General features: G+C 36.2%; 1 protein-coding gene across 2 annotated transcripts in view; it reads right to left on the bottom strand.

Moving 5' to 3' along the window:
- ANGPT1 (angiopoietin 1) overlaps positions 1 to 27,051 on the bottom strand; it is a 298,667-nt gene that overhangs the window by 42,412 nt on the left and 229,204 nt on the right. For both annotated transcript variants that reach the window (XM_068983506.1, XM_068983505.1), the window contains exons 5-6: positions 21,066 to 21,193; positions 9,672 to 9,773 (exon numbers count right to left, since the gene is read on the bottom strand). In XM_068983506.1, coding sequence (XP_068839607.1) covers positions 9,672 to 9,773; positions 21,066 to 21,193 — 230 coding nt within the window. The remainder of the gene's footprint in view (positions 1 to 9,671; positions 9,774 to 21,065; positions 21,194 to 27,051) is intronic.

Raw genomic sequence — 27,051 nt, 5'->3', positions numbered from 1 at the left:
GTAATAATAAGCAAATCTGTAAATCTAGGACTTCAGTCACTTAAATACGTCAAACCCATAGATCAGAATTTGGAGGTAGAAGGCTGACACTTACGAGCTAGTGAGGGAATCTAGCTGGAGGCTCCAACCCTGAATCTCAACAAATTTCCTCTGTTCTCTTAAGGGAATCCCAGTCATTGCTACTAAGTGTTCAAAACAGTTTTGTTTGTGGGATAAAAGAAGGAGTACATAAAAGAAAGCTAACTTTTAATGCTGGTTATGTTAGCGATAGGAAAATTAAAAACCCTAGGAGATTACTTGGAGAAGGCAATGGCAACCCACTCCAATACTCTTGCTCGGAAAATCCCATGGATGGAGAAGCCTGGAAGGCTGCAGTACATGGGGTCGCTGAGGGTTGGACACGACTGAACGACTTCACTTTCACTTTTCACTTCTATGCATTGGAGAAGGAAATGGCAACCCACTCCAGTGTTCTTGCCTGGAGAATCCCAGGGATGGGGAGCCTGGTGGGCTGCCGTCTATGGGGTCGCACAGAGTTGGACACGACTGAAGCGACTTAGCAGTAGCAGCAGCAGCAGCAGCAGGAGATTCCCGGTGCTCTAGATTTTGGGTATTCACAAATGCCTCAGAAAGTATCCCTTGGTAAAACTTGAAGTTCAGTATAATTCCTGATCTACATGTTTTACTGACCAGACTATGAACTCCTTGAGGACAGAAGTTGTGTTGTATTTGTGAATCCTCAAAGACTAGTAGAATGCTGGTATACACTGGGCACTCCATATGCTTTACTGAAGTTCAAAGAAAATGGAAGAAAGGCAGGAAGGAAGAAAACAAAAGACTATAGTATTCTGCAGTTGAATTCAGAAAAATAACCTTTCAACTTAATTCTTGTAGGTAATTTGGTTGAATCTCAAGGGTGTTTCTTAAAGTGCCCAACTGAATCATAATCACTGGAGCACTAGTTAAAAACAAATATTCCTGGCAGGCTCCAACCTGAATCAAAGTGTCTGAGACCAGTCCATAAATCTGAATCTGATCCACCTGAATCCATTTATCTTGTGCACTTTGATACTTGGAAAACTTGGAGGTGTCTAGTAATCACATGATATACTTTGATGTTGCAGAAAGAAACATTCTGGTTCACCTGCTGCTAAGTCGCTTCAGTCATGTCCGACTCTGTGCGACCCCACGGACGGCAGCCCACCAGGCTCCTCCATCCCTGGGACTCTCCAGGCAAGAACACTGGAGTGGGTTGCCATTTCCTTCTCTGGTTCACCTAGGTATTCACTAATAAAGGGTCTTATTCTATCTGTATGAATAAGAATAAGGAAAGTACTGAAAATCAGAGCAATTCTTTTTTAAAAATTAATTAATTTATTTTAATTGGAGGCTAATTACTTTACAATATTGTGGTGGTTTTTGCCATACATCGATATGAATCAGCCAAGGGTGTCCATGTGTCCTACCATCCTGAACCCTCCTCCCACCTCACTGCCCACACCATCCCTCTGAGTTGTCTCAGAGCATCACCTTGGGTGCCCTGTTTCTTATTTCCTCAATACAGAGGATAGAATTTGAAAAATATTGATTTCTTTTACAATTTAATGTATATCAACTTTACAGAATTACAACTATAGTAGAAATGTTCTTTAATGATTTCTCCTTTAACCAACTTACATGGAGCAGTATCTTTCATTTTTTTCTTTAAAGTATATTAATACCCAGAGTACACTAAAAGTATTAAATACAGTTGTGCACTCCCATCTGCCAACTGAGTTACTTACCAAAGACCAATTGTGTTTGGTCTCAAATTCATTTATGCCAGTTCTCTTATGGCAAGGATAAGATTTATAACGTGATGTAAATAAGTTAAATATTAGTCAGGAAAGAGGAATTTTGTTTTGTTTTTGTTAAAAACTAATTTAGATGTTTATATTTGCTCTATGAAAGCAAATCACTAAAAATTCTTTTGAACTGTAAGTTGTTGCAGCAATCCTAAAAGACTGAAGAAAATAATAAAACTTTAGAGGACTTTTAACATACATTGCTTTTTATATGGCTTACTTGCTCTAGTTTAAAAAAAGAAAGAAGCTAAATATTTGATGCATTTGATTATGGGAAAGTTTTATGAAAGAATCTCTAATTCAGAATTGTAAGCTTTAAGCTTCCATTTTACAAATGTGGGCAAATGAATGTATTTTCAATGAAATGTATTAGCATATATATATATGTATACACACAATTTTAACTTAGTTGCATATATGTATCTCAACTTAAATCAGTTTTTTATTAACTAAACACCTTTTGTTCAAATTGCAGTGGGTACATGCATCCCCTAAGATCATCTCCCTGTAGCCCAGAGTACAGATGTCGGATCTATTGAAGTCCATACTCTAGGGTCTCCTTTCTTCTGTTCTTAAGATGCTCAAGTCACAGGTTGCAAGAGCTCCACAGTAGCAGGAAATCTTAATTTAAAATGTGCTAAGAATTTTGCACATTCTTAGGGAAACTGGTGCTATATACCATGGAGATGAGTGAAATTTACCTTCTTCAATGAGTAAGCAAAGCAGAAAGTTACAGGGGACTGAAAATTAGCACATTCTCAGTTGCAGAAGCCACTGGGAAGGAAAAAAGACCACTGGAATTCTCCTTGCATTTCTTTTCAGCTCAGACATGAAAAAAACTCTATAGCCACTTGAGGATTCCCTCTTTTGTGTGGTCAGTTAGAAGAGATTCAGTAATTATACTAAATGTGAATAAGGAAGGTAGGGATGATGAAGTGTGAAGTTTTAGGTCAAATAATTTTATGCTGTTGAAATAGTTGCAAGGATATAAAAGCTCTCCAGCCTTCCTAGGGAAAAGCACAGTGATCTCCAGTAAGCCTCTGAAAAGGAAGAACATTTGTGTAATTCCTCCATGTGTCTTCGTTCCCAGCTTGTCATGCAAGCTTGTACCCCCTCTAGGTGGAGGCTAATAACCATTCCTGAACAGTTTGCTTTTTGTGACTGAAGACAGAGGAAGACACAACTGAAGAGAAAGCAATGAAATTTGCTTTGATAAAACAAAATTTTATTTCATGCACCTTTCCAGAAAACTTTCTAAATATATGCTCTATTGGCTGCAAGGAATCAATGTGTTAGAGAGATTCTAACACAATCTCTCTGTTAGAGAGAGAGTGTAGGAGGAAACCTTCTAATAGCTAAGTGCAATGATGCAGAAAAAAAAAAGATGAAAAAATTCAAGAAAGAAGGGAAAATGGGTTCCTAATTTAGTAAACTGTCTATTGGATAGTTTATTAGGCAACCATGGATCTGACACCTAGTCACAAAGACAGCTTTGATTAAACAACTTCTATTCCCTACCTCTGGCTCCAATTGGAGGTCTTGCTCAGCCACATACTTGCTCTTATTTTTGCGTCTTAGTTTCCTCATATGCAAAATAAGGATTTAAAATATTTCCACATACAATGTTGTGAGGAAGAAGTGAGATAATATATTCAAAGCATTTATCTCAGTGTTGATGCATGAGGAGTACTTAACAAAAATCTAGTTTCTATTATAATTAGAGGATATATCACAATATAGAGTAATTTTCTGATTATCTGCCTCTGTTCCAAGAGACTATAAGCTATTTGGCATTAGGTAGGTTCTTTTCCACTCTATATGAGAAATCCTAGGTCTTGTCTTAGCCTGAAATTTAGTAAGGAGATATTGAATCAATGCTTTAAATAGTTTTCAGATGCTAGGAACTAATGTATTCTTATGATAAGTTGAGTATTGGTTTATACAAATGAGTACTGTTGTTTTAATCCAAGAAGTTAATTATTAAATAAGAAGTTTAAGCCAACTGGTTGCAATAGGGGCTAAGCTATGGCACAAACAATAGCTTGTGTCTACCGATTATCTTCTTACTCTTGTTTCTGCTTTCCTACTGCTAAAGAGAAGTTGTCTTCTTTAACTTTACCTTGGTTCTATTTTTTTAATTCCTTTCTCACTACATCTCATAAGGTTTAGGATCTACAAAAGAAAATTTTGAGATCTTAAACCCATGCTAACTTGATAGTTCTGACATTTGCTTTCAACTGGCAGTGCATATCAGAAACAGCTGTGGAGCTTTTTCAAAATATAGATGACTTGGTTGGTTCCCATATGGAGGTTCTGACTCGGTATGTCTGGGGCGGTCTTAGAGATCTGTACATTTAAAAGTTCCTCAGGTGAGTATGCTGTGTACTAAAGGTGGAGAACCATAGGACTATAATGTGGAATACCTATTCTGAATGCAAATGAGAAATAATAAATTAACCAGATCAAATTATCTAAGAGGTACATAGGGGGAAAAAAAAAATAGGCATAAAACTAAACCTCATCTTTATATTGAAGATATTAGCAGTTAAGTGTTGATTGTATATTATGGGAGTGTCTTTGAAAAAAATTCCTATTTTTTCTGGAAATACAGAGATGGACAATGCACAAACAAGCAAAAAAAAAAAAAAAAAAAGATTTACATATTATTGAATACCTAACAGTTTACCACAGGTTTTATATTTTACTCCAAATAGCTTGCAACAGTCATAAGAATGAAAGCAAAGTCTTATACAAAATTCAGTGTTGACACTGAAAAAGCAGTAAGTCCTTTGAATAAACAATAGTAATAAAAAAGAACTTGTTCCTTTTTATAAATAAAATCCAAGGATGCTACACCATACCCTGCCAATCATAATAACATAATTTTAAAAATCACATATTATGATTCTGATATCATAATTCAGATAGATTGTTTATCAATTTTATTTCTCCTTTAGCTCTTCAATAAAAGGCAAAAGACTCTGGAATTTAGCTTAAGCTAATGCTGACTTAAAATTGGCCTTATAAACCACATTTTGCTTTAAAAAAAAAAGCACACAGAGAATAGATTAATATTCATTAGCTTTTGCCAAAATTTGCAAAAATGTTCAGTTTTGATTTGTATTTTTCCAAGTTGATAAAATAATTGTCTCTGATACTTTGTTTTATCTGATAATATTCATAGGAAGTGTTGATTTTTTATGGTTGAAACACAATTGAAACCAGACACAGTCTATGTACCCTGTAGGTTTCATCTCTTTTCATAAAATGATCAAAGAAAACAAATAAGAAGTCAGGGTTACTGAGCTGTGGCTTTCCAAAGGTGCTTAATATACAATTCAATTGCGCATCTCCTCTAACTACTGAGATAGCCCAAGAAAGATCAAAAGATGAATATTTCAGCATTTAAAATTTCTGATACATATTTTTCTCCTTTTAATGTGAATACGATAAAATTAAGTTGAAAATGTGCTCTTAATTTCTTTCCAGAAACAAAGAACTCCCAAAAGGTATGGTGATCAGAAGGAGATATTTGTGTAAATAGGAAGCTCTGTTTATGGAGCTAAATGTTTTCAATACAAAGACAGGTTGTCTCCAGGGCATTAGTCACTACCTTCTATAAAGTTAGGCCACTGGGGTACTGTTTGGAACACCTAGCTTGATTGGGCTGTATATGCAAAAGCACTGCTGATAAGTGTTATTGCTGTAGCCCACTAAATGGTATTCTCATGGCTTGAAGGAGTTAACGTTGTTCCCTAAGTGCCTCATTAAAAAAGCCCACTCCAGACTTCCCCCTTGGCAAACATCTTTACAAATCCATAAACCAGATTTTGCTGAATCTCCTCATAAGGAAGTTTTAAGTGAAAACAAAGCTTAGGTAAAGGATTTTGTAGTCTTAAAGCCAACATTAAGAATCAGTTAAACTGCAGGTCTTCCATGGTGAGAGAGGTTTAAAAACAATAATTATATATTTGTAATTTCATGTGTTGATAATTTTAACATATTGTTCTGGAGACCTTACGAAGCAAGAGTCAGCCCACAGATATCAACCAGTATAAAGGGAAGGAGAGAGGAAAGGCAGAAAGGAAGGAGGGATGAAACTTTAGTCCTACAGTCAGTGCTTGAGAAAGAAGTGAAGCATCTTGTCGTATATAATAGAAGAGTGAAGATTAAGGAGTAACTGGTACAAGTCAAGTTCTCTTTCCCAAATGATGTAGCAGCCAGTTCTGATTCAGGGAGCAGAAGTGGGTGTGACTGATAAGAGCTGGCATAAGGAGTCTATGCTCATTCTTTGTGGAGTCATGTTGTTTTGTCTGCAGGGGAAAGAAAAGCTCTGGAGGAAACAACTGAAACACTTTATACCATGTGATTTGGTGACAGTTAACCAAATTATACGATAAATTTTTTTAAATTTTTATTTATTTAATTTATTTAATTAATTTATTCTAATTGGAGGCTAATTACTTTACAATATTGTAATGGTTTTTTCCATACATTGACATAAATCAGCCATGGGTGTACACGTGTTCCCCATCCTGAGCCCCCCTCCCACCTCCCTCCCCATCCCATCCCTCTGGGTCATCCCAGGGCACGAGCCCTGAGCACCTTGCCTCATGCATCGAACCTGGACTGGTGCTCTGTTTCACATATGATAATATACAGGTTTCAATGCTTTTCTCTCAAATCATCCCACCCGCGCTGTCTCCCACAGAGTCCAAAAGACTGTTCATGCAAAGGGCTGACTCATTGGAAAAGACTTTGATGCTGAGAGGGATTGGGGGCAGGAGAAGAAGGGGATGACCGAGGATGAGATGGCTGGACGGCATCACTGACTCAATGGACGCGAGTCTGAATGAACTCCGGGAGTTGGTGATGGACAGGGAGGCCTGGTGTGCTGTGATTCATGGGGTCGCGAAGAGTAGGACATGACTGAGCGACTGAACTGAACTGAACTGATACATCTGTGTCTCTTTTGCTGTCTTGCATATAGGGTTATCGTTACCATCTTTCTAAATTCCATATATATGCGTTAGTATACTGCATTGGTGTTTTTCTTTCTGGCTTACTTCACCTTGTATAATAGGCTCCAGTTTCATCCACCTCATTAGAACTGATTCAAACGTATTCTTTTTAATGGCTGAGTAATATTCCATTGTGTATATGTACCACAGCTTTTTTTTTTTAATTAAAACAAAACAAAAAAATGTCATCAGACTCATTTTTGCCAAAATGTTTCAAAATTTTAGAGTTTATCTCATTTCTGACTGTGTAGAATTGACACTAAGCTGATAAATTGTTCTAGTTTGAATAAAAGACAGTCTTTCTATCTCCCCTGAAAAAGGGAGAGGAGAAAACTTCACAAAAGCGGTGATTAAAGAATAATTCAGCCCTATTCCAACAATGAAAAAACTTGCTTAAATATATACATTTGAAAAATGCTTATAAGACATGACTCAGTGACATCCTTCATATGTCAATCTTCCTTACTTAATATACCTAGTTTGCCAAGGCAGCAGATGATTACAGTTAGTATGTCACCATTTTGGAAAGTCACTGTGATGACAACTTTATATTAAATTTTCTTTTATCATTAGTATTAAAAATAATGTATTTCAGACTTGCCAGATTCTATAGCTATAGTCCAATTCTCAGATAACTTCTTCAAAACTTATTTTAGTAGTGAAAATAATCATGACTTAAAATGATCTGCCAAATAATATTTTTGCCAGAGTTAAGAAAAAATTTGCAGTTTTTGATGTTTTAATCTTGGATAATAATAATACCTACAGTTTACTGACAGTTCAATGTGCCAAGTGCTTTACTTATAGCTAATTCTCACAATATCCCTGGCAAGGCAAATGAGGTACTATTCGCAATGTCCCCTCCTAACAAGCGAGAAAGTTAAGGTATGGGTTAGATGATTTGCTAAAAATCACTTCACTTTTAAGTGGCAGAGTGATGACTAGAACTGTGCATGTGCAGACAGGAGGCCATGTCTCCAGGGTGACTCCAGAACCAAGAACACTCAATCTACAGAACCAAAGAACTGAAATGTTGCCTCTGGAGGACTTTACAAACCAAGAAATCTTTTAGTGAATAAAACCTGGGTTCTGCAGCTTGTATGGACTGATTCAAGACTAGCCAATTCATCTATAAGTATGACATTCCCCTAGTCCTTTAAATTTCACCCTAAGCTCTGGATTGTGGAGACATATTTGAGAGCCTTGCCTCCTATCTCCTTTCCAGTTTACCTCAAAATGAAAGCTCTTTCTTTTCTCAAAAGCCTGTGCCATAGTATTGGCTTCTTTAGCCCTTGCTCAGTAACATCATCTTTATTCTAAGTTCTCACAGTTAATCTTGTATATTTTTGGTCTAGGTTGAAAGACTTCACATTTATCTTTGTAGAACTCTATCTTGTTGGCTTTAGCCTACTTTTCTATTTTGAGTTTATGGACGATATCAAGATTCCAACTTTGTGTAAATCCAAACTTTATTAACTTACTTTCAGTGTTAAATCTGATTAAAAAAAAATACTGTAGATAAAGAGACACCAGTAGACACTTTCCTTCATTTCTTAAAACCCTTCGTTTACTGATGTTTGGTCAATTACTAACCTACTAATGGGTAAACTGCAATGTTGACAAGCAAACCACAGTTTTTACACATTTTCAACATGAATATCAAGGCAGAACTTAGGTTAGTACAATATTTCTCTTTATCTCTTTCTTTACTTTCTGAGAGGAGAATTTGTCAAAAATTTGTCAAGACAAGAATTACCCGGAACATTTAGATGTAAAAGATATTAGTTTGCAAAAGGAAATCCTCTTCCATTACTGTTTCTTGATAATTTGTCAGCAGACTTTAACAGTTAATATTGTAGGCACTATGTGATTATTGGATTATGGATTATTTCAACCATCTACTGTATTATCTTGTAAAAATTGATCTCCGAACTTGCTCAGTTTCCTCTTAAAATGGGGACAGTATTAACTAATACATTTAATATAAAAATTAGATAAGAACTTATGTATGAGACTTGTACATAAAAATACTGAAAGGGTAGCTATGATGATGGTGATGATGGTAATGATGTTATCTACTGTTATTCTGGAGACCTCAATCACATCTCACAGTTCATACCCTTGTGTACTTGTCTTACTTTGAATCTGGACTGGTCCTGTCATCAACTTTAACTAAAAGAATATAGTAGAAGTGACATGCCATTTCTGGGTTTAATAAATCTTAAAAGACCTGGAAGCTTCTATTTTTGTGCTCAAAGGATGTCAACTGCCACATAATGAATCTGATGACCCTGGGTCACTATACTGGGGGAAGCCCACCCTAGCCCCACATTGGAGGAGTTTTCAGTCCATAGCCAGCAACAACTTGCCAGCCACTCGACTGAAGTCATTGATGGTGCCCCCCAGTTCTGCTCCATAGCCCACAGCCCTATACACTTCTCTTGTCCTGGCTTATGTATCCCAGACTGGGTCCAAATTCTAGCTTCCTCCACCCTCATTCAATCAGGAACAAATTCAGACAATATATAATAGTTTGCTAAATAATTTCAGTAACATATTTTTCTTTCTGATATACACATGGAAATCATTTATTGAAAAAGATTTATGAGTGCTTTGTGTTTAATGAGAATAATGTTAGGAATGTATCATTTTATTTTTAAAATAAAATGTATCATTTTATTTTTAAAATAAAATGTATCATTTTATTTTTTAAAAGACATCTAAAAATACAAGGGCTTATCACATAGTGTAGTGAAGAAAATCTCACTATAAAATGTCAAAAACTATGTAAATTCTTCCAACTTACCATTTTATATTCTTTCCAACCTCTTTGGAAATCTAGACTTCCATCTTCACGATGCTGTATTACAGTCCAACCTCCCCCATTGAGATCCATATTGCAAAATACCTGACAAAGAAACATAAAGCCAAGTGAAAATTATGTCTAATTTAAAGAAACAGGTATCAGATATATTTCAAAACAGAAATAGGATGGATAGCCTTATAGAAAAAAATGATGACAAATTGTCAAGTTGAAAATATTAATTCAGATATTTCATTGGCTACTTCTTCCTATATCCAAGTTGTTTCTGATTAAATTCCATCAAATGTGCATAAATTACTTGTAAAGTTTTGAATCAGTCAGCTGAAAACTGTCTCTCTCAGTCACAGACTATAAAAATTATTTTAAAAAATTTGTCTTCAATGGCAATAGGCACCGTGTATAATCAATTTTTTAAAATGTTACTATAGTTTCCAAAATTACATACTATTTTACTGCTAAAACAGAAGATTTGGAATTTTTACCTTTAATTTATTAAATTACAATATGCCAATAATAAAGGTTTTGGAAAAATGGTGTTTTAAAAATCATGTATATTTAGTATTACACATTTCATTGCATATTTACTCCTATACACTCATATACTACAATAATTATTCTTGACGGTTCAGTATAACATTAGAGGCAAAATTTGGTCCCTAGCATATGGAGCACACATTATTTGCTTGAATTTTCATCATGAACAATACAAGGAGAACATGACATACTATATTCCTTCTGACTGTGAGAAGCTTTTCTTTTGCATGTGGAAAAGTTATCCAAATCTTTCAAAGACTTATGCTTATTTCAATTATTCTAAATATAATGGTATTTACTTAGAAATGGATTCATTTCCCCCAGAGCCCACCAAGGAGAGAAACATATCTGTAATAGGATTATCTTTAGAGAGCAATCACTGTAATTGATGAAGCATGAATGTGGCAGCTTGATTATTCAAGGGCTCAGCAATGAGGAGCATCATTCCCCTGGCAATCATTCCTACTAATGCAATTTGGAATCTGGCTAAAGGTGTAGATATGAGGCAACAGCAGCAGGCAGGCTGTGTGGGCATAGAGCCTGATTAAAGGAAAAAACCTCAAGTGTTTTCCCTGAGGCATTAAATTTTGAGCACAAATGGCGAAAGGGTATGAAAACATTGGCAAGAACTGTCATTCTAAGGACAAATTGTCCATGTATTTCCTCGGAGTAAAGGGAACTATGAAATACATACTTAACTGTAAGCATATGAAAATAGGCAGAATGCTCTCCTGTGGACTCTTCCTCTAACTTGACAACAGCCGCCCATCAGTATGCACTCATCATCACGAGGAACTGACTCCCTCCAAGATTACAAATTTGAAATTCCCCTCCCTATCTTGAAGTGAAGTGAAGTGAAGTGAAGTCGCTCAGTCGTGTCCGACTCTTTGCGACCCCATGGACTGTAGCCTAACAGGCTCCTCCCGACATGGGATTCTCCAGGCAAGAGTACTGGAGTGGGTTGCCATTATCTTAAAGTTCTACTAATCCCTTAGCTTCTATGCACCTGCTCTTTGTCCTTAACATAACCTCTATCTAGTCTTTTGTCTTCCTTAATTCTAAGTCAATTTTTTCACTCCACAAGCATTTTGGGGCACTGAGTCTATGATACAACTGGTGATATTTTGATGAAGAAAATATGGATCATATCATCAAAACACCTAAAAGTTTAAATAGTGATTGCTCCCATAGAAATAAGAAGATGTAAGAATTCACAATTTTCAACTCCAGTGACCTGAAGAATAATAGAGTCAGCAATCTAAATGAGAAATTTAAGGAATAGAGCTAATGTGAGAAAAGAAATGACCATGGTTTGGGAAACCTAATGTTTAGGAGAGCACAGTCATCCAAAGAGGGGAGTTTATTGATTAGAGATGATATAATTATAGGCATATCAAGAATGAATAAGAATAAGGATAAGAGAATGAGGGACTAAGAAAGGAATAGTCATAACAATAAAATGTCTTTTAAGTGCTAAATAATTTAAACACTTCACTGCATTTTCCAATTTATCTCACAACAGCCCTTAAATGTAGGTGTGATTATTATGTCCAGTTTGCAAATGAAAAACCTCAGACTTCAAGTATTTCAAGAACTTATCAATGGTTATTATTAGTAAAACAAGTACTGAATTTAGGATTTGAATCCCTTGTTCTAAATTATACTGGGGATAATCTTGAAAGCAGCAGTTGATACCATAAAGACAGATTTCTAAAGAAGTTTTAAAAAAATAGTGGAAACAGATATGGGGAGGGGTGATGGCCCAAGAATGGGCTTTGGTGAACAACTGATGGAGAAAAAACCAGACATCAATAATCTTTAGGTAGGCAGGAAATTCATTTTATTTGCTACTGTGCCTAGTGTCTAGAGCAGTGCCTAGCTTATCAGTTCAGTTCAGTTCAGTCACTCAGTCATGTCCAACTCTTTGAGATCCCATGAATCTCAGCACGCCAGGCCTCCCTGTCCATCACCAACTCCCAGAGTTCACTAAGACTCGCGTCCATCAAGTCAGTGATGCCATCCAGTTATCTCATCCTCTGTCGTCCCCTTCTCCTCCTGCCCCCAATCCCTCCCAGCATCAAAGTCTTCTCCAATGAGTCAACTCTTCACATGAGGTGGCCAGAGTACTGGAGTTTCAGCTTTAGCATCATTCCTTCCAAAGAAATCCCAGGGCTGATCTCCTTCAGAATGGACTGGTTGGATCTCCTTGCAGTCCAAGGAATCTCAAGAGTCTTCTCCAACACCACAGTTCAGAAGCATCAGTTCTTTGGCGTTCATGACCACTGGAATATGGAATGAAGCAGGGCAAAGACTAATCGAGTTCTGCCAAGAAAATGCACTGGTCATAGCAAACACCCTCTTCCAACAACACAAGAGAAGACTCTACACATGGACATCACCAGATGGTCAACACTGAAATCAGATTGATTATATTCTTTGCAGCCAATGATGGAGAAGCTCTATACAGTCAACAAAAACAAGACCTGACAGGAGCTGACTATGGCTCAGATCATGAACTCCTTATTGCCAAATTCAGACTGAAATTGAAGAAAGTAGGGAAAACCATTAGACCATTCAGGTATGACCTAAATCAAATCCCTTATGATTATACAGTTGAAGTGAGAAATAGATTTAAGGGACTAGATCTGATAGATAGAGTGCCTGATGAACTATGGACGGAGGTTCGTGACATTGTACGGGAGACAGGGATCGAGATCATCCTCATGGAAAAGAAATGCAAAAGAGAAAAATGGCCTAGCTTATAGTAGGCACTAAATGAATATTTATTGAATAACTAGAGATGCAATAAGGAAAGATAAAACAGGAAAACTTGATTAATGGAATGCAACGAAAGTTGGGGATGGATTTCAAGTTTGGGGAGTGTTCAACTTGGTCAAATATTCCAGAGAAGTCAAGATAAATAAAGATTAAGAAAATACACATTTAAATTTAGAATGAAGGAGCCTTTAGTGATCTTGAAGAGAGAGACTGCAGGATTCCTATAAGAATAAAATCCAGATGGCTCATTTTATAGAGGACATTGTTGGTGATTTGACACAGCAGCCGAAGTGGAACTCTACTGGTAAAACCCATAAGAGTAAGTGAAAATGTCAAGGAGATAGTTTCTTATTGGAAACTAATGTCACTTGTATTTTAATTAAATTTTACCCTGCCTTGACTGGTTAATTTAGATTTTTTCCCCAGATTTTGATTTCCTAATGGACACTGATTGCCTGAAAGTTTGCCAAAATGTGCTTGCAAACCTATGAAGTCCATTTACACACTCAGGGAAAGGAATAACCACAACTATAAATATATAGTGTGTAGAGAAAACTGTTCTTTACAGTTTTCTTTTTTGTCACTATTACCTATGTTATTAAAATTCTATGCACTTAAAAAGTTTTGAAAAAGTGATTTTTTAAAAAAAAATCACTCGCTAATTTTAGAAAAGACAACTTTCCTTTTAAACAAAGGTATCTAGTAACTTGCAAATGTTAAGATATGCTGGGAGTGTTTCTTAGGTAAAGACCCAAAGAAAGTTAACCCAGAGGAGAGAGAAGTTACTCAGGCAGATTACTGCCTTGGAAGCTAAAGTGCATGGAAGTTAAGAAGTTAGATTTACACTCCACAATTCCTACTGGGACTCAGTAATAACAGCAAAGTTAACAGCTGCTTTTTGGTGAATATGGACACAATAGAAGGGAATGATGTATTGGTTAGGGGCATGGACTTAGGTGCTACATTACCTGTGTTCAAGTCCCATCTCAGCGCTAACTATGTTGTAGATCTTTTGCAAGGATTAAATTAATTAATACAAATAGTTTTCAGAACAGTGTTTGGCATATAACAAGCTTTGTCATTAATCTCTTGGATGTATTTTATATATGTGATGTGTATTTATATTGTGCGTATATACTTTATATATAGCTCATATATCATAATAGATTACTATTATATATTATATATATATTATATATATTATATATATATACTATACTATACTATACATAGTATATATACTATATATATATACTATATTACTATTATATATTATATATATACATATATGTATATGTCCATATATACATATGAAGTTGGGCTTCCCAGGTGGTTCAGTGGTAAATAATGCCAAAGCAGGAGCTGCAGGAGACATGGGTTTGATCCCTGGGTTGGAAAAATCCCCTGGAGGAGGAAATGGCAACCCACTCTAGTATTCTTGCCTAAATAATCCCATGGACAGAGGAGGGTCAGTCCACGGGGTCACAAAGAGTCAGACACGACTGAGCTACCAAGCTCATATGAAGGTGGATTAGTGCTAGCAACCTGCCACACACAAAAGACCATGATTTTTAGTCAGAAGAAAAACAAAAAGCCTATGCTTAACAGATGAAAGAACTTCAAAAAGATAGGTGGTTGGTTTTGAAAGATTTGAGACATGAAAGGACTTGAAAAGTTCCTTTGCCAATACAGTGTGGTCTGTGCTATCTGGCGGTAAGCTTCCTGTAGATGCAGGCGCCTTGCTACATTTACTATGACTGTTGCATTTATTGATCATATGACTTGGGCTTAACTCTATCCAAGAACAGATTGAACTGGCTCCTATCCCAGGCAAGGTCAAAGCTTTCAAGCATTAAAAATCTTTTAACATAATAATGATTTAAACCCAAACAAAAAGGGGAAATTTGATTCACATAGTTTTTATGCTTTTATGCTACATACAAGTTGGAATGATTAACCTTGTGAGTGTTAATTATTTTTCCATAACCTTAAATAAAAAAGGCTCAACACATTTGTTATAGTTCTTTTCCAAGAATTAGGGAAATTATAAATTCAGAAACAAATTTTTAAATATTTCATAGTAATCAGAGCTATTATTTAATGGTTTGTTTTACTGTATGAAACTAAGCAGATTACAGTGCATTTGGTTTTAGAAAGTTATGAAATCAAAGGAAAAATCCTGCTTCCTACTACCATGTACTTAAGGAAATTCAGAGTGGAAAATATCCACAAGCCATTAATAATGAAAAAAAAGTAAAAAATAGATATATAAATGATCTAATTCTCATTTTCTATCTGCTTGAAAATTTTAATAGTCCTAGAAAATTGCCTTTGGCTTCCATGTCACATTTGAAAACATAATACTTTTCTAACTTTTGCAGACATTCTTTCTTGGCAGGGAATGATGTCAGTCAAAACAACTATATAACAACTGTGTATACTTGCAAATTTCACTCTGCCTAAAATTAATAATTCATACTAATAGTTTTTGTTAATTGCCTAAATAGGTCAATTTAATTGATTAATCCATATATCATACATAGCTAGACATTTTGTTTTGTTTTTACTTGCCTTGCTAGAATTTCTGTAAGTATTAAAATGAGCAAAATTTTTGCTAAGCATATCATGATTAGCACCAAACTTTATAGCCACAAAGCAAAATATATGTGGAAGGGTGATGGTCCTAAGGATGCCTTTTCCAAGCACTTTTTATAGAACTTTTTTATAGAACTGAGAGGATACCAATGAGCTATATAAAAATAAGAGAAGGCAATGAGATTACAGGGTGGGAGGAAGTAGGGTGGCTTACAATCAGACCAGACAATGAACTCTTAGCTGTGTCACTCACATAGGTTCCTATAAAAAATTATGGATGGTGTAGCTTCAGTTATCACTAACATAAGTAATTATCTCACTTAGCTCCCTGTTAGGATGGTATAGGCTAGAGTTGATTTCTTTGTTACAAAGCCTGTATTCAGTATTTGCTATGTGATTTGGGCAAGTAATTTTTCTAAAATAGGGATAATGAGAGCACCTATATATATCATAGAGTTATTGAAAGGGATAAACAAGTGAATATATATATATCTAAAGTGCTCAACACAGAAACTGGCAAACTGTATATTTTGAACTATTATATTAATTGAACTATTATATTAATCAGTTTCTCAATAACATTTGGAAGTTCACACAATGTTTGTTCTTACTAATTCTAAGGTATGTGACTATAACAAGGAAATTTGCTGCTTACTAGTAAGTGCAGGTATATCATCCTAAAATGTCCATCTCCATAACAGAACATTATTACTACTTGCAAAAGGATCATAATCTCAAAGGGGAAAGAATAAAACAAGGGAATGAACACTTAAATCAAGAAGTCCAGTCTTTCCTTCCTTATGGTCAGTTATCTCTCCCTCTCACCACACTCTGCTGTTATTTCCAATTAAACTAAACCTAATGACAGCAAACACGTGAATTTCTCCTTCTTCCTCTGAAGAAATATAAGTGCCATTTCTATAGTGATAAAATTTGCCTTTTATAGGCCTGTATTGATATTATTGCTAATCTATCTGGGCTACTATTTTCCTCTAGGCCCAAATGTAACAAGTCTAATCCAGCATATATTTAGCATTTGTTGCTTCAGTATTTTAGATTTTTTTAAATTTAAGAACAATATTGAAGTTCTCTAATATGAAAAATTCATCATGTTGCAGAGGCATAAATTTAAATCATGCTGTTTCTGAAACCCAGCATAGAAGTCGCTGAACTAGTGAACTGGATCCTCTAACCCATTTGTTTATGTAAATCTTAAAGAAAAAAAAAGCAAATTCATTTAAGTTTATAAGTTGTTATTCAAGTTTATGACTTCCCTAGTGGCTCAGTTGGTAAAGAATCTGCCTACAACGCAGGAGACCCAGGTTCAATCCCTGGGTACCAAAGATCCCCTGGAAAAAGAAATGGCAACCCTCTTCAGTATTCTTGCCTGGAGAATTCAAGAAATGGCAACCCTCTTCAGTATTCTTGCCTGGAGAATTCCACGGACAGAAGAGCCTGGTGGGCTACAGTCCAAAGGATCGCAAAGAGCTAGATATGACTGAGCAACTAACTTTCACTTTCATTCAAGTTTATGAGTTAAGATAATTTCTTCAACCCTAACAGTAGCAGTGGTTCTGCAAATAGTCTGCGAATTATTTGTTTCTCAAAACATTCTGAACCAGAATAGAGTTATGATTATTGCATAACTTAAATTTAATGAAATATCAAACTTTACTTGTAATGCCCTCACTAAGGACCATGTGCTAGTGTTGATGGACTGAAAAAAGATTCTTAAAGTATGCCCTATGTTAGAGGGGAAGTGATAATCGTTTAGGGGTTTCTATCAGGTCTTGGGAAGAACTACAGGTAAACTGCATGAAGTATTTACATTAGCTCGGGTTCTCTCCTCCAGGGCAGTTTCTAACACGCTTTACATGCTCTCTGTATGATGTGTCAGTGTGGGCATGTACAGCATGCCTGTGCTTATGCATGAACTGAATTTAAGTCTGATTTTAAGATATCAGCAAGCAGAATAGGAAGGCTTCAGGTCATATGATCCAAAGGATTCAAAAGGCTGCTTTGGTGATTGCAGCCATGAAATTAAAAGATGCTTACTCCTTGGAAGGAAAGTTATGACCAACCTTGACAGCATATTAAAAAGCAGAGACATTACTTTGTCAACAAAAGTCCGTCTAGTAAAGGCTATGGTTTTTCCAGTGGTCATGTATGGAGGTGAGAGTTGGACTATAAAGAAAGCTGAGCGTCAAAGAATTGATGCTTTTGAACTGTGGTGTTGGAGAAGACTCTTGACAGTCCCTTGGACTGCAAGGAGATCCAACCAGTCCATCATAAAGGAGATCAGTCCTGGGAAAATATACAAGCAACTTATGCAGCTCAATTCCAGAAAAATAAATGACCCAATCAAAAAATGGGCCAAAGAACTAAATAGACATTTCTCCAAAGAAGACATACGGATGGCTATCAAACACATGAAAAGATGCCCAACATCACTCATTATCAGAGAAATGCAAATCAAGACCACAATGAGGTACCATTTCACACCAGTCAGAATGGCTGCGATCCAAAAGTCTACAAGCAATAAACGCTGGAGAGGGTGTGGAGAAAAGGGAACCCTATTACACTGTTGGTGGGAATGCAAACTAGTACAGCCACTATGGAGAACAGTGTGGAGTTTCCTTAAAAAACTACAAATAAAACTGCCTTATGACCCAGCAATCCCACTGCTGGGCATACACACTGAGGAAACCAGAACTGAAAGAGACACATGTACCCCAATGTTCATCACAGCACTGTTTATAATAGCCAGGACATGGAAACAACCTAGATGTCCATCAGCAGATGAATGGAAAAGAAAGCTTTGGTACATATACACAATGGAGTATTACTCAGCCATTAAAAATAATACATTTGAATCAGTTCTAATGAGGTGGATGAAACTAGAGCCAATTATACAGAGTGAAGTAAGCCAGAAAGAAAAACACCAATACAGTATACTAACACATATATATGGAATTTAGAAAGATGGTAATGATAACCCTCTATGTGAGACAGCAAAAGAGACACAGATATAAAGAACAGACTTTTGGACTCTGTGGGAGAGGGAGAGGGTGGGATGATTTGGGAGAATGGCATGGCAACATGTATACTATCATGTAAGAAATGAATCGCTAGTCTAGGTTCGATACAGGATATAGGATGCTTGGGGCTGGTGCACTGGGATGACCCAGAGAGATGATATGGGGAGGGTGGTGGGAGGGGGGTTCAGGGTTGGGAACTCATGTACATCTGTGGTGGATTCATGTCAATGTATGGCAAAACCAATACAGTATTGGAAAGTAAAAAAATAAAATTAAAAAAACAAATAATTAAAGAGATCAGTCCTGGGTGTTCATTGGAAGGGCTGACATTGAAGCTGAAACTCTTATACCTTGGCCACCTGATGTGAAGAGCTGACTCATTTGAAAAGACCCTGATGCTGGGAAAGATTGAGGGCAGGAGGATAAAGGGACAACAGATGATGAGATGGTTGAATGGCATCACTGACTTGATGGACGTGTGTTTGGATGGACTCCAAGTACTGGTGATGGACTGGGAGGCCTGGCGTGCTGCAGTTCATGGGATTGCAAAGAGTCGGACATGACTGACTGAACTGAACTGAACCCTTTACTCGCTTTCGTGGTGATTCAGATGGTAAAGAATCCGCCTGAAAAGCAGGAGACTCGGGTTCAATCCCTGGGTCAGGAAGATCCCCCGGAAAAGGAAATGGCAACCCACTCCAGCATTCTTGCCTGGAGAAATCCATGGACAGAGGAACCTGGCAGGCTACAGTCCATGGGATCGCAGAGGTGGATACCACTTAGCAACTAACCCTTTCACTTTACTTCTAAACTTGCTATAATATGTTCAGTTTATTTTTTTAAGACATGGTACACCTGATTCAGTGAAATTTTTCACAGAAGCTCAAAAAGAAATACAGCGAAATCAAACTTCTCTGGTAGGTAACCCGGGTAGCAATGTACATAACTGCCTGCCACCTCTTTTACCTGCTGTACCGTCTTTATTTCTCCCCACTTTGACAGCACAGTATAGGTCTCTTTGCAGAAGAAAATTTTTGTCCCAGCAAAGGGAAAAACTATTGAGCTAACTTAACCCACTAATCCTCATTGGAATCAGCAGGGCTGGTAGAGTCCAGACTTTGCCTCTTGACAACTATATGACAACTGGCAAGCTGGTGTCCAAGATGTATTTCCCTCACCTATCAAAGGGAATGAATGGTCGGAATGACTAAGTTAGGCTTACTTACTATAAACTGCACAGAAGTGTTGACATCATCAGCAGCAGGTCATCTATTCATTCATTCATTTCAGCACATATTTGCTGAGGACAACTATGCTCCAGAAACTATTCTGGGTCCCAGGAAGTCAAAGATAAAAGTAAAATCCTTCCCTTGTAGAACTCTGATAGTGAGCAAATCATGCAAAGTTGTTTGAGGGAATCAGGGAAAACCTCTGAGAGTGTGTGCATAGTACCTAGAAAAGGTGGGAACACAGAGCTGGTAATTTAGGTGGGGCAATGAGAGGAAAAAGACGGTTCCATCCTTTGAGGATAAAGCAGTACAAGGACAGGTGGTCCTCTCAGGGTCTTGGGCATCTGATTAAAGCTCTTCACATGTTGAAGAACAGAGTTCTCCTCAAGGCTCTCCATAAACGCTGTTGCAGTCTCTATCATTGCACTTCTACAGCACATTACAATTTCTACGTATGTGTCTGTCTTCACCACTACATTGGGAACTGTTTTATATTATGTCTCTAGTCATTCACTGAAAAATAAATGACATACACTTACTATGTATTGAATGAAGGAATGGATGGATGATTTAATGAAGAAATAGGAAGAAAGAGTAAATATAGAAGAGATATAACAGCAAGAAGACAGTGTTTTTCTTACTTCAAAGTATACTTTGGATCCTGTTCAATATACTGATGAAAAATATCCTCCAACAAAGTCCTTTAGGTAAATATGCAAAGCAAATCCTTTCAAGATTATGAATTAAGATAGAGTATCTTTCTCTACCCTAATAAGAGCAGAGGTTTTGGAAATATGTCCCTAGCTCTCTCTCCACAGTGTTTGAACACAGATGATGTGTACCATCTGTGTCCTTGGGACTTTGGAAGATGGTTCCTCAGTTATTCCCATGAGCTTGAAGTATGTGCCTTCAACATGTAATCTGTATAAGGCAAGAATTTATGAACAAATGGGATATCCTAGGAATGAGCAGAGGGTAAATGGAAAACTGCATGTGAAATAGGGATAGGACATGTGGGGGTTGGAAGTGGTCTGTACAACCGGGTTTTCATCTTTTATGGACCTGGGAAACAGAGTATCTTTGGGAGAAAAGAGCTTAGGCATATATATTTTTGGTTTAACAAGCTCACAAATCAATCTGATTATTCAGCAATTCAACTAGGATCTGCTTTACATCTCATAAACAAACACTTCTGGTTTTACCTTTTTGGGTTCTGGCATATTATTAATATAAATAGTGTAGATTCCACTTTTATTAAAACCAGCTTGATATACATCTGCACAGTCTCTAAATGGCTTTTCTTCCTCTTTTTTTCCTCCCTTTAGTAAAACTGCAAAAAAACAAAAAAGATCGCAATATGTGAATATCAATACCATTAGTTCCCAAATGGACTTCAAGTATAGCCAAGCAAGTCTTCATTTCTTCCAAACAAATGTCAATGTTGCATTTATTGAAACATCAATCATAGGAACAATGCTAGATTTTGAAGTGATAGAATTACAAAACTATAAGGAAAATGTGATTAATTTATAACTGAGTATTTTTTCATATTTGGCTTAATTTCTTAGATCTTGTTTTTCTCTATCACTTTTAGAACATCAACTCAATAGACAAATAATCTGATCATGAAATACTGACAATTGCTAACAATTATGTCAACGTTTCTGCAATATTCCTAAAACCTTCTTAGCTACATTTTACAGGAGAGTTTGAGAAATGCTACCATTTTTGGAGCAGGAAGAGTTGAAGATAAATTCAAATATAAAAATACAATATAAAGGTTTAATATGCTAAAAGAAGGATTTACTATTTTTCCGGGGCTTTATATTGAAGTTCTTCTAGAATTTTTTAGTTTTAGAAAACTCTCAAAATAAAAAATAGATGTCTCTGATCCAATTTAAGTATCTAGAGTAAAAGAGAAGTGAACTTTGATTTTTATTTAATGGCCTGAAGTTAAGCTATCAGGTAGACAACATAAAAATAGAAGAACAAAAATCAGTAAGATTTGAAATTAAGTCATATAAATGGAAGAGCTAAATAGGGGCTGGAAGTCTAATAGAAAAAGAAATTTAACTAGAGATAGTCTCTACAGGGAGGAACTTTATTTCATTCACTGATCTTCATCCATTATTAAATTCTTATTATGAGATCAAAATACAAAGATGATTCATTTAATAGTTTTTAGCTAAAAATATACACAGCATATATAGAAATTATTTATGATTTAGTATTTTCTAATAAACATACATTATTCTAGCAATTTGCTTCATTACCATTTTCTTGAAGTTAAGATTCAGAATATTTTATAATTTTGCCCTTAAACTCTCTAGTTGTTTAATCATCTGCTTTAAATCACTCTGAGTCACAATGATATTTTAAAATAATAACATCAAAGGTAAACTATGAATCAATGCTTAAAACTGATTTTAAATGTTCTAACAATCTAAAATACTAACCTGATTTCAATTTGACACACAATGTTACTACTTTATATGTAATTAAAAATGAACAGTCTAATCTTTATAGGAAGAATGACTATCTTAATATAAACTTTTCAAATTTTCAAAAATAACTATGATTCAAGTAAATGAAATATCCATGTCAGATATGTTGCCATAACAAAAATACAGAATTATAACATTTAATAGCATTATAGTTCTCTATATAGCTCACCTTTACACTAATGATTTTGCTTACTTATACTAAAAAGTACCTCTAAATATCATCATCACAATTGCAATATCAACACAAAATAAGTAATCAAGAGGACTAACAGTTCATATGCTAGTAAAGAAGCACTGCACAGAATGCATGCAGATAGCAATGAAAAATGAGAATTTATGTACTCAAAAGCCATCTTTAATGGCATTGGGCATGTCAATGGATTATATAAAGGTCTTTTTTTCAAAACATCAGTGCATTTCACTTGTGCTTTACTTACTTTAGGCTATCTGGACTATTATTTTTCTAAAATAAACTTTCTAAATTGTAAATGCTTGTTCTTCAGTTGAAAAATTAAAAATAACCAAAACAGATGCAATAAAAAAGGGATGTAAAGAAATATTAACTAACATTTATAATCCCGTGAGAGGATGCACAACACAGGAAGATGTGGTCAAGAGGAATTTAACAGTAAACCCATTTTTCTTTTTTGGGTTAGGGATGGAGAAAATAGTTTCTCTAAAGAAAGAGAAAATTCTTCCTTGTTAAATGTACCACTTCCTGCCCTCCCTTATTTCCTTATGTAAGGCGAATACATTCCTTTCCCACTTCTCTGCCACTTCCCTTCCCCTTTTCTTTTCTTCTTCAGGATGATGCGGGTGAAGGTTGTTGTATGGGAAGAGGGAAGTTATTTCACACACATTTTCAATAACACAGAAAAAATGAAAAGTTAGATATTGTCTTATTTTCTGGAAACTAATTTATAATATGATGTTCAAGCTCTGAATCTAAGTCTTATAACTAGAAAGATGGTTTGAGGAGTCTACCATAAAAGGTACAAGTAGTACCTTGAAAAAAGTACAAAGAATTGAAATACACTTTTCAAGAAATGTAATAGAAAAAAAGCCTATTTGAAATGACCAAGGTTTTGACTGAGCAGCATAGAGAACACAGCTGAGGCTAGAAAGCATGCATTTGAATGGCATTAAACAGCTTCACTTTAGTGTTTGCAATCTAGAAGTGGGGGTGAGAACTTGAATAAACATCCTTCCTTGGGTCAGGATTTACCCATACAAGGGGCTACTGCCTGAAAGGACGGTGGAAGGAAGGCACTAGCAATTCACCTGAACCGTTCCTTCATGTCTCACTCTCAGACTGAAGATAGGAAGAAAGAAAAAGAAGGTTAGGAGGAGGCAGATAGTAACAGTGGGGTACAATACTATGGTCATGTTGTAGCTATGGCACCATATCTGATACAGATATTTCATTTTCTTGAAATACATTCTGGTGTTTTTGAAATATTGAAACACATTATTTCCAGAAAGATTAGACTGCTTGTTTTTACTTAATGGGCTTCCCTTGTAGCTCAGTTGGTAAAGAATCTGCCTGCAGTGCAGGAAACCTGGGTTAGGAAGATCCCCTGGAGAAGGAAATGGCAACCCACTCCAGTATCCTTGCCTGGAAAATCTCATGGACAGAGGAGCCTGGTGAGCTGCAGTCCATGGGGTCGCAAAGTGTCGGGCACGACTGAGTGACTAACAGAACACTTTTACTTACTTATTAGTAACAGAATCCTTGAAATTTTGATCCAGACTACACTTAGAATACTACAGCATTTGAAAGCAATTTAAAAGTTTCATTCAGAGCTTACCTTTGCATCTGTATACTATACTATGGTCTGATGGCCCCTTCTATAGGAGGAGATGGATTTTCAGTTCCTCTTGCTTTCCTTTTAATCTATAAAGTGGGGTGCTTATGAGGCAAGTATGTGAATTACGTAACAAAGTGACTGAATTATAGTAAGTACCAAGAAATGGTAGTTAGTTAGTGTTATGGTAAAAATATCATTGATGGCAACACTATATTATTTTCTTTCTTATGGAAAAGACATTTAGGCTGTGGAAGGCTAGCCAATCTACCACACATGTGGGTGAAGGCTACTGTGTGGGAAGCAGGAAGCTCTTTCACACATATTTTCAATAACACAGAAAAAAAGGAAAAGTTGGGTATGATGGATGTTGAGTGGAGTGGTGGATGTTACTGTCTTCCACCCTCAAATCCAAATACTGCAGCTGACTCAACGCAGGGAAGTTATATTTGACTGGTTACATGTAGGACTATATCAAGTTGGCCCCTCCCTGTCAGAGTTGGGTAACTGGATTATTTCATTCATTGACTACATCAGGTTAAATCACTATTAAGCCAAAGAAACCCAGTAATCTAATCTTGCTGTATGTGCTAGTCACTCAGTCATGTCTGACTCTTTGCAACCACATGGACTGTAGCCCACTAGGCTCCTCTGTCCATGGGGATTCTCCAGGCAAGAATCCTGGCGTGACTACCATGCCTTCCTCCAGGGGATATTCCCAACCCAAGGACTGAACCCAGGTCTCCTGCGTTGCAGGCAGATTCTTCACCGTCTGAGCCACCAGGGAAGCCAATCTTGCTGTATAATGTAAGCTCTATCTATTAAGACTTAAAAATTATTTCAGATGAAATGATATATGATATGTATACCAATATACTGCTTGTAGAGATTTTAATCTTATAACTCCAATTTTCATGACTATTTTCTTTGTCAAATATTGGAGAATATAAAATTTAGTGTTATTATTAGATACTGTAAAACCAGAGATAGTAAACATTTTAAAACATAGAAAGACCATAACAAAGATGAATTAACTGAACAGGATAAATGATCAGAAACAAGGATAAATTTTGTAGGAGGTCTTGAGATTCAATAAGATGGAAGATAATGCCTGGAGGAATATAAGATAAATGGCAAGAGACAAACATGAAAAACCTGATGGAAGAAGATACGAGAAGCATCAACTGGACAGAGCAGGGAGGGGCGATCTGGACGTATGATATGGTGTTTTAGTTTCTGAAAATGTAGTTTAACTTGTTATAATAACACACCGGTTTAAAGCATAAATTTGAAAAAAATGATCTTTACCTCTAAAAGTTCCTTCTTTGACCACATACTCTTGTATTTCTTCTCCCATTCTTTAATTCTTATGAGTTTGTCTTTCTTTTTAGAGTCTAAATCCCCACCATGACTATCTGCCTCCTCGTAACCTTCTTTTTCTTTCTTCCTATCTTCAGTCTGAGAGTGAGACATGAAGGAACGGTTCAGGTGAATTGCTAGTGCCTTCCTTCCACCGTCCTTTCAGGCAGTAGCCCCTTGTATGGGTAAACCCTGACCCAACGGAGGATGTTTAGTCAAGTTCTCACCCCCACTTCTAGATTGCAAACACTAAAGTGAAGCTGTTTAATGCCATTCAAATGCATGCTTTCTAACCTCAGCTGTGTTCTCTATGCTGCTCAGCCAAAACCTTGGTCATTTCTAACAGACATTTTTTCTATTACATTTCTTGAAAAGTGTATTTCAAATCTTTGTACTTTTATCAAGACTAAATCTTACTCCTGTCTTCTCTCACTATTTATATGTGACCTTTTTTTAATGCTTTGCTATGAAGATCGAAGACATTTGAAATAAGTCCTTTGCCTATTTTTCCCCTTGCCTTTTTTGTTGACCTCTCTTAGTTCCCTTTTCTATTTCTCTAATTGTCCTTTCTCTTTCCTCTTCATTGGGTTCTGTTCCTCTCTTCACCTCCCAATAGATGTTCCCCAACATTCTATTCTTGGATCTCTGTTCCTTTTTAATTTGCTCTTTTTGCAAACCATCTTCCATGGCTTCAAACTTTTACACAGATTTGTAAGATACAAGCATTTCTGACACTGTGTGTTTGCTGTCCTCATGACTTCCAGATTCACATTTCTACGTTGGGCAATTCCTAATGCTACTCCAACTTCATTTATTTAATGTTACTAACATTTTCTCCAAAACCAATGTTGTCTTATTGATCCCACTATCTTCCCTCTGTCGTCATCATTAAAAATTAGTAAAAGCCTACACATAAAATGGGCTTCCCAAGTGGCTCAGTGGTAAAGAATCTGCCTGCCAATTCAGGAGACACATGTTCAATCCCTGGGTATTCTTGCCTAGGGAATCCCAGGCCTGGCAGGCTATAGTTAATGGGACTGCAAAAGACTAGGACACGACTTAGCAACTAAACAATAACAAATACAGGACAAATAAACAGGTTTTTAAATTGTTTTCTCAAATAAAAAGACTGCTTCTTATTCCTTCTTAGTATAACCCATCCTGTAATGACAATTTCAGTAAATACTGATTAAACATCTGCTCTTTGCATGACTTTTTCTAGACAATGGAGATATAGACATAAGAAAACCACCATCTGCCCTTAATGTGATGACTGTCTGATGAGAGGAAGACCCATTTGTAGGTCTTCCATGATATCTCCAAATAGCTATAACCACGGGCAGTATCCTCCATGATAGGGAAAATTCAACTCTAACTTGCTTAAGATAAAAGATAATTTACTGAATCATGTAACTGAACAATCTAGGATAGAGCTTTAGGGAAAGCATGATCAGGTTTCAATGTGATCAAGAACTGGTTTCCTTATCTTTTTCTTGACCCACTTGTTGTTGGCTCTCTAC

The sequence above is a fragment of the Capricornis sumatraensis genome, chromosome 11, assembly GCF_032405125.1.
Source record: "Capricornis sumatraensis isolate serow.1 chromosome 11, serow.2, whole genome shotgun sequence".
In the NCBI taxonomy this organism is placed as follows: Eukaryota; Metazoa; Chordata; class Mammalia; order Artiodactyla; family Bovidae; genus Capricornis; species Capricornis sumatraensis.
The sequence above is the reverse complement of the archived record's forward strand: the minus strand, read 5'-3'. Positions and strand labels throughout refer to the sequence as shown.